The following is a 19067-nucleotide window of genomic DNA, read 5'->3' on the forward strand; positions in this document are numbered from 1 at the left end:
GATAAGAGCTGCTGGTCTCTCAACGCCTCCCCCTGGTTTCCCAGCTGCCCCAGACAATCCGGTTGCGGGAGTCCCTTCAAGTGAATGTTGAGAGGCGTTTGACAGATGCTCCATTAAGCGACTGCTAGATTGGTGTAACAGTTGTTCTCGTTGGCCGTGACAAACCAACAAGCACAATGCTAGGGATTGGATGGGAGATTCCTTCTCCCCCAGATTATAACACAATAGGGAGAAATCGGGGTCAAGGGTGATTTCCCCCAAAGGTGGCTTGTTGCAAGGAGGTGGATTTAGCCATCTGTCCCCACGTCCTTGTTCGCCTCCAGGGGATGATTGATTGATTTGTCCATGTCTGTACCACAGTCGGGTCTTATTGGGCAAGTCGCTGCGCTTCTCTTTGCCTTAGTTTCCTCATCTGTAAAATAGGGTTAAATTCCCATTCTCCCTCCCTTTAGCCTGTGTGCCCCATGTGGGGCAGGGACGGTGTCTCATTAGGTTATCTTGTATCTACCCCAGTTCTCAGTACATACTTGGGTCCGAATAAATGGTTCACAGATACCACAAGTTTTATTAGGGTGCTCTCCTTTTCCCCCTCACTTCTGGGAGTCTTCTGACTGACTGTAGGATCGGGTAGGGTCCTTCTGTCACATGCTAGCATCTCAGCAGCAAATTCCCCATTGGAAGCATCTCTAGTAGAGAGCACTAAGATCTGCTTTTGTGACCATCAAGCTTAGTACAGTGCCTGGCACATAGTAAGCACTTAACAAATACCAAAAACAAAAAAATTGGAGGATTGTGATGTTGTGGATCTGAGTGGGGACAGAGATCCGTGCAGGCGGAAGGCAATGGGTTGGAAATGGAAGAGGTGTGAGGGAGGTAGAGTTAGAGGATTAACTTAAGAGCTAAGAGTACGAACTGGGAGTTAGAGAAAAGAGAAAGCAGGGAAAAGGGAGACGCTATGTTAGGAGTGTGAAAACCACACAGGAATTTTTTGTTCCATGCCACTGGAAGGTTTTAGGAGCGGAGCATGTATGTTCGGAATAGCAGTGTTGAAGATGATGTCTGGCTTGGAGGAACCAACTTGAGTGGCTCTGTAAGGGAAATGCATCACTTGAGAAGTAGCATGGCCTAGTGGAAAGAGCACAGGATTGGGAGCCATAGGACTAGGTTCTGTTCCCAGCTCTGCCACTTGATTGCTGTGTGACCTTAGATTAGTCACTTTATTTCTTTGTGCCTCAGTTACCTCATCTGTAAAATGGGGATTAAGACCGGGAGCCTCATGAGACTGGGAGCCCCATGTGGGGCAGGAAGGGATTATGTTTAACCTGAAATCTTGTATCGACCTCAGCACTTAAAACAGTGATTGGCACATAGTAAGTGCTTAAAATACTCAACACCTAACAAAACAAAAGTAAGTGCTTAACAAGTGCTCAAACAAATGACTGATCTGGTGGAAAGAACACAGGTCTTGAATTTGGGGGAGCTGGGCTTTGGGCTCTTCCACTGGCTTGCTGTGTGACTTTGTACAAGTTGCTTAACCTTATAGGTCTCAGTTTCCTCCTCTGTATAATGGGGTGAGTGATGCCTGCTGCTCTCTACCTCACAGAAATTGTGTAAGGATGAAATGTGATTGATGTGAAAGTGTTTTGGGAAAACATGTGCTATGCAAATGCAAGGTAAGTACAAGAAATGAAAAAAAGAAAGGATTAGAGCAGGATAAAAATGAGAAGGCAGAAGAAAAGCAATATAGAGACAGGGTGTGGGATGGTAAGACTTGTGTAACCAATAAATTACTAATGATGGCTGTGGTAGATCAGAGAGAGCTGACAAATGGGTGAGAAGTGGGAGAGAGAATGGGTCTTGGGTGAAACTTAATGAAAAGTTGGTTGGTTGGCCACTGCGCCTATTAGATGGTCAGGCTATATGTACTCTCCCCACCTATAGGTATTCTCCTCACCTTCAAAGCCTTATAGAAGGCACATCTCCTCCAAGAAACCTTCCCTAAGCCCTGATTTCATCTTTTCCCACTCCCATCTGCGTCACCCTGATTTGTTCCTTTTCTTCACCACCTCCCAGCCCCACAGCACTTATGTACATATCTGTAATTTATTTATTAATATCTGTCTCCCTCCCCTAGACTGTAAGCTCATTGTGGGCAGGGAATGTCTCTATCCACTCTGATATACTACACTCTCCCAAGCGCTTAGCACAGTGCCCAACACCCAGTAAGATTGACTGATGGATTGATCCCTGGAACCTATCATAGTATTGCACAGAGTTTCTGGCACACAGTAAGTGCTTAACAAATACCACAGTTGTTATTACTACATGGACTGTGTCCTACCTGATTACTGTTATATCTACCCCAGCACTTAGTGCCTGGCACATGAAAGTGCTTAACAAGTACCATAAAAAAACTCTATTCATCTCTTCCAAGGGCTTTGCACACAATAAGCACTCAGTAAATACCTCTGATTGATGTGGAAGGTATCCAGGAGGGTAAGGGAGGATTGTCCTAGGGGGTCCAGACCAAATTTGGCTCCTCGGGACTCCCGGGGTGGCTGGATGGAAACTCGTCTCTAGACTAGGAGCCTGTTGTGGGCAGGGGTGTGTCTGTTGATTGTTATATTGTACTTTCCCAAGTGCTTAGTACAGTGCTGTGCACACAGTAAGCGCTCAATAAATGTGATTGAATGAATTTCCCACTGGCACCAGTCAGCCCTCATACCATTGGAAATCCCTCCACTGATGAAGGATGATTCCAGTTTTTGGCCACCCTCGTTGGATATGTTTCCAAACTTAAATTCCTTCTCTTTCTTTGTGATAGGGCACGATGGGGAGTTTCAGAGGCCACGCTCTCCCTGGGAGCTTTTTCCTTTTGATGGGCTTTTGGTGGAATATAAAGTTCACCCTGAAATACGTCTGCAAGAAGAACAAGCGGGCATGTTATCTTGGATCCAAAGCGGGACTTCGTCGGGTGGAAATTATTGAGGGAGCAGTGAAAGTCTCCATGGCTCTAATTGGTGAGTAACCCGTTGTCCACATTATTCTTCCCCTTTCCTTCCTCTCTTCCCTCACTTTCTTCTTTACCCACACCTCCAACCCCGGCCCTCAAAAATTTTGTAACTACAGATTCAGTTTGTTTAAAAACAAACAGGCTCAGAACTGAGAGGTCACTCCACTTTGGAAGGTGGACTGAAAAAAAAACCCAAAACTTTTTCTAGATCTTAAACCAGAAAGACCCAAACCGTCTCTAGTTTCTAATTCCCTAGCTTTTCTATGGGAGCTTAATCAGCCTTCCCCTCGAAACAGTAAAATTGAGGGGTAATCTTTTGTGTCATACTCTTCCATGCACTTAGTGCAGTGATCTGCACACAGTAAGCAGTCAGTAGATACTATTTATGGGTAATCTCTTTCTATTGAGTATCTTGGCATAACATGCTGGCTCAGTGAAAGTAGTAAGGATAATTATGGCATTTGTTAAGTGCTTACTGTGTGCCAGGCACTATTCTAAGCACTGGAGTAGATACAAGATAATTGGGTTGGACACAGTCCCTGCCCCATTCAGGGCTCACAGTCTTAATCTTCATTTTACAATTGAGGGAACTGAGGCACTGAGAAGTTAAGTGACTTGCTCAGGGCCCCACAGAAGACATGTAGCAGAGCTGGGATTAGAACCCATGACCTTCTGACTCCCAGCCCTGTGCTTTATCCAATAGGTCACACTGCTTCTCTTATAGTACATTTGGCTACTTTTAGGGGATCAGTACTTAGGTTGTACGGCCCATGTGGGACAGGGACTTAACAAATACCATTATTAATTATCATCAGTTGGTGCCATTCGGTATCTTGGAAGTTACCCTGGTGCCCTGAAACAGTCAACTCATCTCACAACTTAATTTTTCAGTTTACTGCATGACAGCATTGAAATGAAGCAGCAGATTTTTCCAGATCCCACCTCCAAAATGAATTTAGAAATTTGGTCTGTAGATAAGTACGATGCAGACACATTCCTAGAACAGTGCAAGTTCATTTGATCCATTCCCCTGCCTCCAGGAAAGTGAATAACTAAACCAAATCAATGAGATGAAGATGATACTTTCATCAATAAGTCGTATTTCATGAGTGTTTACTACGTGCAGAGTACTGTTCTAAGAACTTGGAAGAGTACAGTACAACAGAATTAGCAAACGTGCCCTGCCCAATACGAGCTTGCAGTCTAGATGGAGAGACAGCCATTAATATGAATAAATAATCATAGTGAATGAATAAGCGATGTGGGGTTGGGGGTGGGATGAATATCAAGTATCCAAAGGTCCCAGATCAAAGTGGACAGATGATGCAGGAGGGAGAGGGAGCTGGGGGAAAAAAGGGCTTAATCGGGGAAGGCCTCTTGGAGAAGATGTGATCTTAATGGTTTGAAAGTGGAGAGAGTGCTGGTCTGGCGAATATGGAGTGGGGAGGCTTTTGAGGATTTCCTTGTTATAGGTTATTCTTCCTGGGCCTTTTCTTTACCAAGTATCCCTAAACACCTGATAAAGTGTATTTTTTGGCAGTTGCTAAGTGAATTCACAAATGTATTCATCCTTTGAGAAGCAGCTTGGATTAGTGGTAAGAGCTCGGGCCTGGGAGTCAGAGGACCTGCGTTCTAATGCCGGCTCTGCCACTTGTCTGCTGTGTGACCTTGGGAAAGTTACCTAACTTCTCTCTGTCTCAGTTACCTTAACTGAAAATGGAGATGAAGATTGGAGCTCCATGTGGGACATGGACCGTGTCCAACCTGAATAGCTTGTCCCTACCCCAGCACTTGGTAGAGTGCTCGGCACATACCACTTAAAGGGCATAAAACAAAATGTTTTAGGGGCACTTTCCCCATTTTCCTTCAACATCCCCATCCAGAATCTCTATTATGAGGAAATCGGGTGTGTCTCTCTGGAAGGCGATCGCCGCCTTTGTTCAGAACCACACTTCCAAGGACAACAACCCTGTTATTTAAAAGGCACCTGCCTCGGAAGAACTCAGTGGCGCTTTGTGCAAAAGAACTTGCTCCCAGCCTTGAGTAGGACTGACTACAAGTAGGTCATTATTGCTGTTGCCTCAGTAGTTCATTCATTCAATGACATTTGAGTGCTTCCTGTGTGCAGAGAACTGTACTAAGCTCATGGGAGAGTACAAAATAACAAACAGACATATCCCCTGTCAATTCACAACTGACATCACTAGTGGATCACTAGTGGGATTCTCCAGACTGTAAGCTCATTATGGGCAGGGAACATGTTGGTTCATTTCAATCGTATCTGAGAACTTAGCTTGTGTTTACTACTACTACTACTACTACTACAGCTCTGACTTTATTAAGAGCTTGGGAGAGTATAATAATGTCTGCTAATTCTGTCATACTCTCCCAAGTGCTTAGTACAGTGCTTTGCACACAGTGCTCAATTTATACCATTGATTGATAATGTAGGCTTCTGAAAATAAGGACCAGATCTTCACCAGCTAATTATCTGGACATTAAAGCTTCAGAATTCAAGCTGATCAATTTGTTGGCAGTTTTGGGCCAGAAGCATTGCATTTTGATGGAATAGCTGGTTATTTGTGACCACACTTACCTTGTCAGTGAACGGTAATGGAGGGAAAGGGCCCGTTATCTACAGGTCCTAGAACAGGGAAGGATTCTTAACCCTGAAACGATTATTAAGGTTTGGTGTGTATGAAGTAAGGTAGCCTCACTGAAGGAAACCTGAGAATGGGTTGGCACTGGCAAATTACTTGGAGATGATCTGATGTCTGGTCCTCATCTAGATTTCTTTTAATCGTATTTGTTAAGCACGTACTGTATTATTCTAAGCACTGGGGTAGATACAAGTTAATCAGGTTAGACACAGTCCCTGTTCTGTATGGGGCTCACAGTCTAAAGTGACTTTTTTGACTGAAATATTGGATGATTGGCAACTACCTGCTCTGTTGATTTAGAAGACCGCTTGAAAGCCTGGTTTCAACCTGCTGAGATTGCCAAGTACTTTTGGCATGCTGTGACTTTATGTCGCATAAAATTAGATTAGTTTTTGGTAGTGAGGATAGTGACTCTACACTTCTCCTTTGGCAGATGGGGGTTCTAGAAAGGGCTGCAAATCATTTTCCCCAATCCCCCTGTTGGAGATGGGGTTCAAGAAAGGATTGCTAATCGTTTTCAACGTTCCTCCTTCCCCATTGCAAATGGTGTTCTAGAAGGGATTGCTAATCAGTTTTACTGATCCCCTTGTAGATGAGGTTCTAGAAAGGACTGCCATTTACAGTGATACCCTTTGGAAAACAGGGTTCTAGATAGGTTGACTCATGCTTTTCATCGATCCCTCGCAGGCATGACGGCAGAGCAGTTTGTTCCAGATGGACCACACATGAACCTGTATAACTACGAGGAGAAACATTGGGATCACCTAATGGGCTGGCAACACGCCACGATGTATTTCTTCTTCGGCATCTCCGGCCTGGTGGACATCTTGTGCCTCACAACCAACATGCTGCCTCTTTCCTTGAACAAGCTGATGCTGTCAAATGCCTTCTTTGTGGAAAGTAAGTCAATAGGCATTATTTATTGAGTGCTTATTGGGTGCTGGGGAGCGAACAATAGAGTTGGCTGAAACCTTACCTGCCCACAAGGAACTCACAGCTTAGAAGTCAAAAGGGTGGCTGTTTTGTCCCCTTCACCTTTTTGTTAATATGATCAACAATTCCTATGGTTGTTTTTTACTTACAAGTCATTTGTTTTCACATGACCGAGCAGTAGGGTCATGGTTTTAGAGCTGTAGTGAAATGGGTTCAAAATTTACAGGTATAATATCTTTCCAACTGATACTTTTCTTGTTCCGTCTTATAGTAGCCCTGCCTAAAGCATTTTATGTTCGCTTGCCTGCATTCACATTGCGGGGAAGATTTCTCCCTTTGTGGCTTGGCCAGAGGTTTGGAGTGGGGTGAGAAGAGGGTTTGAAATCATCCTTCAACCTTTGAGCAGATTTGATCAGCTCTTTGTCATGCTTACTTCTTTTTTGGATTGAAATAATTGACCATCTCACCCTTATATCACTTTATGAAGTAGACTTGACTGTGAGAATGTTACTTATCCCTTTTTTCAGCCAATAAAATGGAAGCCCAATTAACCACTAGTCTCAGTTGAGCAAATAGATTCAGCTGGAAAGCACCCAGAATCTATAGTACTGCTGTCTAACCCACAAGCTGTTCTAACTCCCATTTATTCCAGTTGTTTGAAGTGAAACATGACATCTTGCCTACTGATGGGAGGAAAAAAGCAACATACTCTTTGGCCATAGGCTATTTTTGTTTGTTTGTTTTTGGTTAAATAAAATTCAAAAATAGCTGATATTGTACTGATTAGCAGAGGAGAGCGTGTTTACAGGAGAGGTAGTGTTGAATTTCAAAGATATGGAAGCTTTCCCTTCGTTGGATGGATTGATGGAATGAATGAGACCCTCCAGGGCTTGGAAAATAGGTAGAAAGCCTGGTGAGAAGGAGGAGTGTATGTTAAGCACTAACTATGTGCAAAGCACTGTAGTAATAGCTGGGTAAGAAATACAAGGAGAGGAATAGACCAACAGGCCCATAAGGAAAGGCAAAGGAAAATACAGAAGACAAAGATGACATTGTATTTAAGTGCTTACTATGTGCCAGGCACTGTTCTAAGCACTGGGGCAGATATAAGCTAATCAGGTTGGACACAGTCCCTATCCAACATGGGGCTCACAGTATTAATCTACATGAGGTAACTGAGGCTCAGAGAAGTGAGCCAAGGTCAAACAGCAGACAAGTGGCAGAGCCGGAATTAGAACCCAGGCCCTTCTTTCCCCCGGCCTGTGCCCTATCCACTAGATCACGTTACTGTTCAGATCTTCAGTCACAGAAGGATGAGAAGGTTTAATCTGTTTCATGCAGGGCTAAGACTGAGTTTTTGTGAGAGGTTTCGACTGACTTAATGAATACGTGAATTTTACGCGTGGCTGAAAACCAACGCTTAAGTGCATGCTCAAGTTGAGTTGCATTTAGAAAGACCAACTTCCTTTTCCATACCCAGGTTTCATCTTTTTCTTCCACACGCACGGCCGAGCTATGCTGGACATTTACATCCATCAGCTGCTGGTGCTGTCTGTCGTTTGCGCGGCATTCATTACGTTCCTGGAGTTCTTCTTCAGGAGTAATATCGGCTTGGAACTCCTCCGGGTCAGCTTCTGTCTGCTGCAAGGTAGCTGGTTCTGGCAGGTGAGTCGACCTCATCTCTCCATTTCCTCGTTCTCCTAAACCTGTATTCATTCCCCTCTGTTTCCCACCCCATTCTGGGACACAGGGATTTGGCTGTGGATTAGTTGCCATTGTTTTTACGAGATGTTCTTCCCCTTGACGCTGTTTATTGCCATTGTTCTTGTCTGTCCGTCTCCCCCGATTAGACTGTAAGCCCGTCAAACGGCAGGGACTGTCTCTATCTGTTGCCGACTTGTTCATCCCAAGCACTTAGTACAGTGCTCTGCACATAGTAAGTGCTCAATAAATACTATTGAATGAATGAATGAATTCTCATCAGTCACCGGCAAGGCTACTGATTGAGCATTTAATGTGTGCAGAGCACTGTATTGAGCGCTCGGGACAGTACAGTCCCACAGAGTTGACAGACATGTTCTCTGCCCAAAAGGAGCTTAACAGTCTAGTAGGGCTCTGTCAGACCAACTGGGGGCAGGTAGCTGATTGCCTAGGGGGAGCCTGGGGAGGAGTTTGGCCTCCACAAGGCCCAGAATCAGTTCCTCGCTACCATCCACCGGATCCCCATAGGTCAGGGCAAAGCCAAAGCCAGCTGGGATTGGATCCCTTCACTCCTTATTAGGCCATTGTGGGGTGAAGGGTGGCAGCAGGCATCTAGTCAGTCGATCGTATTTACTAAGCATTTACTATGTGCAGAGCGCTGTACCGAGTGCTTGGGAAAGTACTAGATAACAATAAACAGACACATTCCTTGCCCACAACGAGCTTACAGTCTATAGGGGGAGACCGACTGGGCAGTTGTACCGATGGGCACCTAAGACTTTAAGTCCCATCAGTGATGACGATAACTGTGGTTTTTGTTAAGTGCTTACTATGTGCCAAGCACTGTACTAAGCATTGGGGTGTTGTAACATAATCAGGTCACACACAACCCCCATCCTACAAGGGGCTCACACAGTTTGTAGAAGAGAGAATAGATATTGAACCCCCATTTTACAAACAAGGAAACTGAGGGCCAGAGAAGTTCAGGGACTTGCCCCAAGTCACGCAGCAGTTGAGGGGCAGATTCAGGATTAGAACCTGGGGCCTCTGACTCCCAGGCTTGTGCTCTTGCCAGCAGGCCACACTTGCAGGGGCTCTCCCTTGTCTCCACGAACCCCTTTCTGAGGTTCATGTACCTTTTGGTAGGTTCTTCAGAACTGTCACACTTAGTTATGGGTGTCTGTCCTCTGTAAAACCAAGCTAGGCAGGACTGGCTCTGAAATTCCAGCCACACAGGGATCTATTAGGTAGTAGTGGAATCTAAAATGGAACCAGGCTCAGGAGGAACATACCTTTTTGCTACTTTTTTAAAAAGAGATGATGATCTTTTATTGCACTTGGTCATTCATTTTGAATACAGTAACATCACTACTGAAAATCTCACTAGAGTTGTTTGTCACTTGTTTTGTAGGCAGAGGATAAAAAGGCTCTTGGTCTGTAAGTTCCTTGAGGGCAGGGAATGCATCTACCAACTCAGTTGTATTGTCCTCTCCCAAGAGCTTAGTACAGTGCTCTGCACTCAATAGATACCAATTTGATCTAAGTTGATACTCCGTTTCCATAACCACTGCCTCCTGGCTGTGAAGGAACAGGAATTCTAGGACAACAGTACTCAAGTCCTAACTTGGAGCTGATGTTAATATTTCTTTCCTTTCACTAATATGTCTAGACCGGTTTCCCTTTTTACCTGCTGGCCAGACCAAATGATTTAAAAATGTCTGGAATTTTATAAAAAGCCCTGAACATTCAGTCCCAAAGCAAACACACACACCCACCCACACCCACACATCCCACCCCCCCCCAACTTTCTTCTACAGTGATATTTTCCAATATTTGCCCTGGGAAAAATATTCACTGTCTCAGAAGTATTTATTGCTGTTTTTCTTGGTACATTTTCCACCTGGTGCTTATGAATCTTTTACAGCAGAACTCTTATAGAACCAATGAAGTGGCTGTCCCTTGTTTTCTGATTATTATGCTGAGAATGTATATCAAGATTTGTTCTTGGTATATTTTTCCTACTACTCTCGGTAGTTAATTGGATAGCTCTGCTTATATAAACTGTATAAAAAAGGATGTCCTTGTGTATAAACTAGAGAAGCAGTGGAAAGAGCACGGGCCTGAGAGTCAGAGGACCTGGGTTCTGATCCTTACTCTGCCGTTTGCTGTGTGACCTTGGTTAAGTCACTTAACTTCTCTGTGCCCCAGTTACCTCATCTGTAAAATGGGCATTAAATCTTCTGTAGGACAGGGACAGTGCCCAAGCCAATTACCTTGTGTATACCCCAGTGCTAAGTACAGTGCTTGGAACATATTAAGTGCCTAACAAGTACTAAAAAGACCAGCCTACTTAGCCACTCAAAATCTCACTAGAGTTGTTTGTCAATTGCTTTGTAGGGAGATGATAAAGGCTTTTAGTCTAAAATGGAACCAGGCTCAGGAGGAACATACTTTTTTGCTACTTTTTTAAAAAGAGATGATGATCTTTTATTGTCCTTGGTCATTCATTTTCAATACAGTAACATCACTACTGAAAATCTCACTAGAGTTGTTTGTCACTTGTTTTGTAGGCAGAGGATAAAAAGGATCATGAAAAATTGGTTAACTTCTGCAAAAAGGCCCAAATTAGTGCTGATGGTATTTTTTATGGTATTTGTTAAGCACTTACTATGTGTCAAACACTGTTCTAAGCACTGGTGTAGATTCAAGTCAATCAGGTTGGGCATTGTCCCTGTCCCACATTGGGCTCACAGTCTAAGTAGGAGGGAGTAGGATTTAATCCCCATTTTACAGATGAGGAAACTGAGGCCCAGAGAAGTGAAGTGACTTGCCAGAGGTCACACAGCAGACAAGTGGCAGTGCAGGGATTATAACTCGGGTTTTTCTGACTCCCTGACCTGTCCTCCATCCACTAGGCCTCTCTGCTTCTCATGCTGTATATATAGTTGAAGTGGGCCTAAGGGTAATTGACCAATCTACCAATTCTCTCCAGCCAAAGGCAGAAAAATTAGACAATTTTCTAAATTGTACTCTAGGCAAAAATGACTTTTCCCTGGATTACCCAGATTCTCTCTTATTCTTCATAGAGAATAGAGTATTGGGCTGATTGAATTATTGACATGTATCTATTCAGCTAACACGAAAACAGGTTTTTTAGGGTTTCCTTTGCAGTTGTCTGAACAATGTAACAATATACTATTATCGTTCTTGATGATGATCATTATATTTATGGAATTTGTTAAAACATTCACTAAGCACTAAGCGTTGGAATAGATACAAGATAAATCACATTAGCCACAGTCCCTGTGTCAAATGGCGCTCTCATTTGGAGGGGTAGGGAGAACAGGTATTTAATCCCCATTTTACGGGTGAGGAAACAGGCACAGAGAGATTGTGACCTGCCCAGGGTCACACTGCAGGCAAGCGGCAGAGCCAGAATTAGAAACGAGGTCTTCCGACTCAAACCAATCAATCAGTCAATCCAACCCAGGCCAGTTGCTCTTTCAGTTAGGCCTTTAATTTCTTACTCCTTTTGGCCGCGGACTCCTATCCCATAGGTTTCATGCAATCAGTCTGCAATTGAGGTGGCTAAGAGGGCACAGATAATTTGAGTCTAGCTTCCTAGCGTTCAGTACTGCTTCTAATGGATCAGTAAATGGTTCAGTGGTACTTCTTTTGATTTTGACTTCCGTCTTTCTTGAACTTTCAGATCGGCTTTGTGCTATATCCCCCCAACGAAGGTCCGGAGTGGAACCAGTCGGACCACGGTAACATGCTGTTCCTGACCATATGCTTCTGCTGGCACTACGCTTTCACATTCCTCATCTTGGGCGTGAATTTTGCTCTTATCACCTGGTAAGTTTCATTAGGGTTGGTCACGAGGTGTCCATTCCTTGAAGCAGGATGTCTATAGGAGCTCTTGGCTAAGACTCTGAGTTTTTCCTGACAGCATTTTCCAAGGAAAAGGCAGTTGGTTTTGAAGATTTTGTTGGCCCAAGAAAGAGGGAGAAGAAAAAGCTATGTCATTGCCACATTTTTTAGAGACACAACTTTTATTTGCTTGCTTGAGAAAGTTTAGCAAAGTATCTTTCTTGGCTAGTGATCTCCAGCTTTTCCTTAGTCACTAGAAACAACTCTAGTGACTCAAGAAGAATCAAACTCTCTACCTGTCGAAAGGCAGCGTAACTTTTCTCTTGTTTAGTTGCATGACCCAGTGAATGTTTTTCCTTGCCGTGCCCCTTAATCAGGGTTTTAGTGGTTGTTTTGAAAGTCACCGTATCTTCTTTATCCAGCCTAGCTAAGTATACATTTCCCAAGCCCTTCCCTCTGTTTGCAGTTTAGAGCTTGTCTGTTTTCATCCTGACTTTCTTTCTCCCTCTGAGTATTCCCCAGGCTGGAGAATATGGTAATCTTTTCTATCAGATATGAGTGCCTCCATGTTTTGTTATGTATGTGTGTGGTATGTGTGTATTTAAGCTGTGCAGTTCAGGTCAGCCGTGTCCTTTCAGTTCAGAGTTCAGCTCCGGATTTGGGGTTGGGAAAACATCCTGCTTTTGCTTTCAAACCAGAGTTTCTCTTTGAGGTGATTTATGCAGTCTGGACCTCAGCATCTGGCCTCCCTAGAGTAGTAATAGTGTTTATTAAGCACTTTGTGCAGAGCACTGTACTGAGCCCCGAAAAAGGGTATACAGGTTGTCTTGTTGGCTTTTTTTGTTGTTGTTAATGGTATTTGAGCACTTACTATGTGCCAAACACTGAACTAAATGCTGGAGTAGATACCAGCTATCCAGGTTGGACACAGTCCCTGTCCCACATGGGGCTCACATTCTTAAAACCCATTTTGCCAGTGAGGCGCAGAGAAGTGAAGTGATTTGCCTAAGGTCACACAGCAAAGTGGAGGAGCCAGGACTAGAACCCAGGTCCTTTTGACTTCCAGGCCCATGCTCTATCTAATAGGCCATGCTGTTTCTCTTAGACACAGACCCTACACTGGATTTTAATGAACATTCCTTTGGTTGTCTTTAAACCCTCTCCGCTTGGGATCATAACCATGAATCACCTGTAGGGAAATGAGATTCTTAAATCTACTGGCTTAAATGAAGGGCCCTGTACATCTCCGGAAAGATAGCATCTTCTTGTGCATTTACATGGTCATTGTGGTATTTATTTAGAGTTTATTATGAGCTAGGCACTGGGCTCAATATAAAGGTTATCAGACTGGATATAATCCCTGGCCCATACTGGGCTCTCAAAATCTCACCTCCATTTTACAGATGAAGAAACCGAGGCCCAGAGAGGGCCAGGCGGGCCTGGGACCTGAGCCAAGGTCTCCTGACTTCCAATTTTGTACTCCTTCCCGTAAGCCATTTTGCCTCCCCATGCTATTGAGAGAAGGTGAGCAGCGGTGGAAAGAGCACGGGGCCTGGGAGTCAGAGGAACTGGGTTCTAATCCTGGCTCCGCCTCTTGTCTGCTGTGTGACCATGGTTCTCAGTTGTTGTTTTTATGATATTAAGTGCTTACTATGTACCAGACACTGTACTGAGTGCTGGAGTACACACAAGGAAATCAGCCTGGACACAATCCCTGTCTCACGTGAGGCTCATAGTCTTAATCCCCATTTTACAGATGTGATAACTGAGGCACAGAAAAGTTAAGTGATTTGCCCATGGTCACACAGCAGACAAGTGGCGAAGCCAGGATTGGAACCGAGGTTCTCCGTAATCCCAGGCCTGCACATTTTCTGCTAGGCCATGCTGCTTCTCTGTCATCTGAAGAATTTCCCCAAATTCCCAGCAGCGCTCTATCCACAACACAAAGCTATGACTCTCATTCTGGGTGAACTGACTTTACTCTGAAGGGTAATATAGTCTATATGGTGGTTCTTTGCTCTATTTACAACCACATGACCCAAGGGGTTTCCCTCACTCTCTTCCATTATCCATTTGTATATTAACATATCTGAATTTCCCCCCATCCAACTCTTCCTGTTGATAATCTACAGCCCTGACCTTACCCCTTGTTAGATATGTACCACCCACAAAACTATGCCTTAGCTTAATTTTTTTTTTTAAAGTGTTCCCTTACACCCATTTATGCTGGTCCAACTCTCTTGCAAACTGCCATGATTGTGCAAGGAAATCCACCACTTTGACCTCAACAATTCTTCCGAGTGGCAGTGTGCAGTGATAGCACGTAAAGTACAAACTGCCGTAGAAAAGCAGTGTGTCCTAGTGGATAGAGTGCAGGCCTGAGAGTCAGAAGGACTTGGGTTCTAATGCCAGCTCTGTCACTTGTCTGCTGTGACTTTGGGCAAGTCACTTCTCTGTGCCTCGGTTACCTCCTCTGTAAAATAGGGATTGGCTGTGAGCCCCATGTGGGACAGGCACTGTGTCCAACCTGATTACTTTGTATCTACCCCAGTGCTTAGTACACAGTAAGCACTTGAAAAAAATCTATACAGGCCCTTTGGATTATCTTAGAAAGGCTTAGTCTTCTGATCCTTTTTTTTTTTCCCTGAAAAATTCCCCCCTTCCCCAAATTTGCTATTCTAGACCAAAACTTATATAGTACTCTCCCAAGAGCTTAGTACAGTGCTCTGCACTCAGGAAATATGCCTGATTGAAATCTATATGGTCTCTGGGGAAATGTCCCTCCGCCTACATCGGCATCCTTTGACTTCCACCTGATTCTCCTTGTTCTGCTACCTCTCTCACCCTTCTAGTTCAAGTTCTTAGGTCTCCCAGGGCCAGAAGGTGGTCAATTGTTTATCGGAGTTTATTGAAGTCAAGGAAGCAGTGCTCACCCAAATCCAGTATTTAACACCAACCAATACGTCCCATGTAGCTGCTCTGACAGGGGACCGATTGACAAGCTAATATTTTGACAGCTCTATTCTGAATCTGTGAATCGTTTCCGCCCTAAAGGCATTTGGCTGGAGCCGGACCCACTGCTTCTTTAAAAGTGCACAATTAGGTTTATTTTCCTGGGTTATTAACCATAGAATTGCTTTGTAATCCTGTTCACCTTACCCCCAAGGAGACCAAAGCCATGCCAGCTGCTTCTTGAAAAGTGCACAGTTACTCTTTCATTCATTTAATCGTATTTATTGAGTGCTTACTGTGTGCAAAGCACTGTGTTAAGTGCTTGGGAGAGACCCATTCCTGCCCCAGTGAGGTCATAGTCTAGAGGGGGAGACCAACATTAATATAAAGAAATATTTAGATAAATAAATTACAATAAATAGGTAAAGTAGATTGATTTGCCTGGATCATGAACTTTAGAACTGTTTAGCAATCCATTTCACTTTACCTCCAAGGAGCCCGAAGTCTTTTGCTAGCAATGAAAATCAGAGAGGACCAATGAAAATAGAATCAGGATGCTGAAAGGGGTTGACTTGTCATATCATCTAGTTAGGTTCGTGGCGTAGTGGAAAGAGCACGGGCTCGGGAGTCAGAGGGCGTGGGTTCTAATCCCCGCTCCGCCACTTGTCTGCTGTGTAACCTTGGGTAAGCCACTTGGCTTTCTGTGCCTCAGTTACCTCATCTGTAAAATGGAGATTAGCACTGTGAGCCCCATGTAGGACCATCTGATTACCTTGTGTCTACCTCAGAGCTCAGGACAGTGCTTGGCACATAGTAAGCGCTTCAGAAATGGCTATTATCATTATTATTATTATTATCATTGCTTTAGGCTTGAAGCTGGGAAGCTTTATAAAGTAAGAAAGCTCATCCCAAGCTCCAGGTCTCCCCCTTGTGGCATGAAGTGACCCATTTATCCCCATTTTGCTGAAGGCAGCAGTAAGTTAGTAGATATGATCTCTGACCTAAAGGAATTCGCAATCTAGCTGGGGTGACAAACGTGAAAATAAGTTACAGGTAGCGGGAGGCAAATTGTATTAAATCAAAAAACATTAAAACAACTGAGTGTAAAGATATGCGCATAAGTGGTAAGGGAGGAGTTTGGAGTTGGGAGAGTTGTGTGTGGGTGTGGTCAGGGGTGGTGGGGCCAGGGGTTTTCCACAGGGTTATGGTCCGTCTTTAGTCAGCAAGAGGCATGTTTGGTAATGCTCAGTGTTGAAGACTTAGGCTAAAAGCCAGGAAGTTGTGAGCTCTAAAAGATTAGCTCCATAAGTTGCTTTACGACTCAGTTTTCTCCCTTTCTAAAACTAGAACCAAATTGATAATATCTATTTCATGTCTTGTTAAGGAGGATTACTATGGATGTCATCCCAGAATGAATTATAAACAAATCTATCTGATCACACAGTGTTTTTTGTGTCCTTCTCCAAAGGTTGATTAGGTCGAGAGTCAAGCAGATCTATCCTTCCGAGATGGGTTTATTGAAAACAGCGGAACGTGACCAGGAATCCGAAGAAGAAATGTAACTTTATTAAGGACTCCGGCTTCACCAGTCGATCCTTCTCTGTGGTTAGGTTGACCATTGCTTCGATTTTGCTGAGGGGGTCTGCTTTGTCTTGATCTGTGGTTTTGTTCTTGTCTTTCTCTATGTGATTCCATCAGCTGTAGCTTCCCATCCTGTCAACTGATCGATCTTCAGATATGTTGGTTTAGGCCTGGTTTTAATCTTGGTAGGTGATTGACTTTGCACTTTAATCACGTGACATCCAGCAGGCTTCAAACCCAGGCCCCCTCAGTAGAGTTTAGAAGAGGTTTTATTAGGGTTAGGAGAGTGGTTGTAGGAACAGATAAACGTAGCTTGGGCCGTTACTTTTAGTGGGTTTCTGTGCACGTGTCAGAGGCCCCGTGGGTGAAAGATAGCAGCCCCCAGACACTGGAAATCTCACAGTTCCTCCCTGCCTCTTCCTTCTCTTCCCACCAGCCCGCCCTAATCGCAGCACCTCATTGTGGGTAGGGAATGTGTCTGTTTGTTGTACTCTCCCAAGTGCTTAGTACAGTGCTCTGCACACAGTAAATGCTCAATAAGTATGACCAACTGACAGTGTGCAGGACAGCGCTGGGCAGCTGGAGCCAGCATCTTCTCCGTTCAGTCTTGGGAGAGGGAAATTCAAGGAGGGGAACTACAGCAGCAACTAGTTTCGCTCTCGAAATCCCTTTCTTATCCCTGCCCTCCATTCACGCCACCCCTTCTCCTCCAGACCAAGCCCGGGGCTGCCCATTAGAGGCTTTTCCATGGTTTCCAGGTGCTTAGCCCTGGTCCTATTGTGGTGAGATGAGCACGTATTCCTTAAGCCCAAATTGGAAGCTCCAGGAGCAAAACAAGGCTACATTTGGAGCCCCTGATGGGGCAGGGGGAATGGGAATGACAGGACTTCAGGGATTGTGGCTTGCGTTTAAGGTGGGGTAGGCAAAATAGATGGCGTTACATCATCCCCTGCGTGTTTTGACACTGAGCCGATAGACCAAAAGGCCACAGGGTACTCGCCTGCTGCTGTTCTCCTGGATTTGTTACTGTCCGGGGGACGCAGAGCTAACAACACAGAGAAGACGAGAGAAGGCCTTGAAGATGAGAGGCTTAGCCTTGACCTCGGCCAAATGTTGAGCTCAAGGGTATTGAGACAGTCTTACCCGGCAAGGAAGTTGCTCTCCTTTGCTTTGTGTCGAGCTATCTTGTGGTTCCCAGAGAACAGGATTCTGTAAAATGAGGGTGCTGGGTGGGAGAAACCCGTGAAGACAAACTTTACCCTGGTGGGGAAGGAGAGAGAGGCTTCTAGAGAGCTTGAAGCATTCTGGGCCTTTCAGCCCTTTCTAACATCCAGAACCATTGATAAATCCTAAGGTGAATGCCAGATTGAAGGGTCAGGAGGGTTGGTGAAAGGACTCTTTGAAACCACAGGTAAGACACATTCTCAAACTTGCTTATTGTTTAGAAAGAAACAGGCACCTTAATTGAAGGGGTATTCGATTGGGATCATAGCATTTCCAAAAACTAATTGCTCAGCAGGTTCCATGTAATGATAAACACCCCCGTCGTCTATCACTAGGACGCTCAGCTCTTGTGACCTTTCCACCCCAGTTTTGCCCCATGTCTCCACACTGTTCTCTTTTGCAGTGAATTTTCACAAGCCCGGCGGGGTGACTTGTTAAACAGGTCTCAGTCAGAGGCACAGACAGACGATGTCCATGTCTGTAAAAAATTCTTATTATCGGCTTTATCAGTGGTGGAATTTTATGTGGAGATGGCCAGCTGTTCCAACAGGGAGTCTTTGGGAACGGTCAGAAATTCTATTCTGGAAGTCTCCCCAGCCGTAGAAATAATCTTTGAAGGAGACAGCTCATAATAGATTTCTAGCACAGCTGGGTGGGTGAAGACCTTGGTGCTATCTGAACACTGTCTTTCATACATTCTTTCAAATGAGCAGGTATGGTCATTACTCTCATTATTTTATCATTGTACTGGACTTTTTTTTGTAAACAAGGACATCATTTTATGAAGTAACGTGGTTAATAAATGTACTGCAAACATGAGTTGGAATGATAAATCAGTGTTTTCTTAGCTGAATGGCTGATAACATTTTCTGTTGGAGTTCTGCTTTCTGCACTGCTCTTGGCACTGGAGATTGTTTCCTGCAATGACCTTGGGGGTCGGGGGGTGGGGTCTTATTAAGAGTTTTAAAAAATATAAGGAAAGGATTTTTAAATTTTATTTTTCAAATTTTTAAATTTTTAAAGCCTCCGTTACCTGATCTGCAAAGTGAGGATTAAGGCTGAGCCCCATGTGGGTCATGGACTATGTCCAACCTGATTAGTTTGTATCTAGCACTTAACAAAAACCATAATTA

General features: G+C 44.2%; 1 protein-coding gene across 5 annotated transcripts in view; it reads left to right on the forward strand.

Moving 5' to 3' along the window:
* The window catches only part of TMEM45A (transmembrane protein 45A), a 35010-nt gene extending 16256 nt beyond the window's left edge, over positions 1–18754 (forward strand). For all 5 annotated transcript variants that reach the window (XM_007657341.3, XM_007657342.3, XM_007657343.3 and 2 more), the window contains 5 exons: positions 2825–3020; positions 6361–6573; positions 8087–8271; positions 12017–12162; positions 16598–18754. In XM_007657341.3, the coding sequence (XP_007655531.1) occupies positions 2831–3020; positions 6361–6573; positions 8087–8271; positions 12017–12162; positions 16598–16691 (828 nt within the window). In that variant the 5' untranslated portion in view covers positions 2825–2830 and the 3' untranslated portion in view covers positions 16692–18754. The remainder of the gene's footprint in view (positions 1–2824; positions 3021–6360; positions 6574–8086; positions 8272–12016; positions 12163–16597) is intronic.
* Positions 18755–19067: the final 313 nt, after the last annotated feature.

This window comes from Ornithorhynchus anatinus, chromosome 17 (genome assembly GCF_004115215.2).
Source record: "Ornithorhynchus anatinus isolate Pmale09 chromosome 17, mOrnAna1.pri.v4, whole genome shotgun sequence".
Taxonomy (NCBI): domain Eukaryota; kingdom Metazoa; phylum Chordata; class Mammalia; order Monotremata; family Ornithorhynchidae; genus Ornithorhynchus; species Ornithorhynchus anatinus.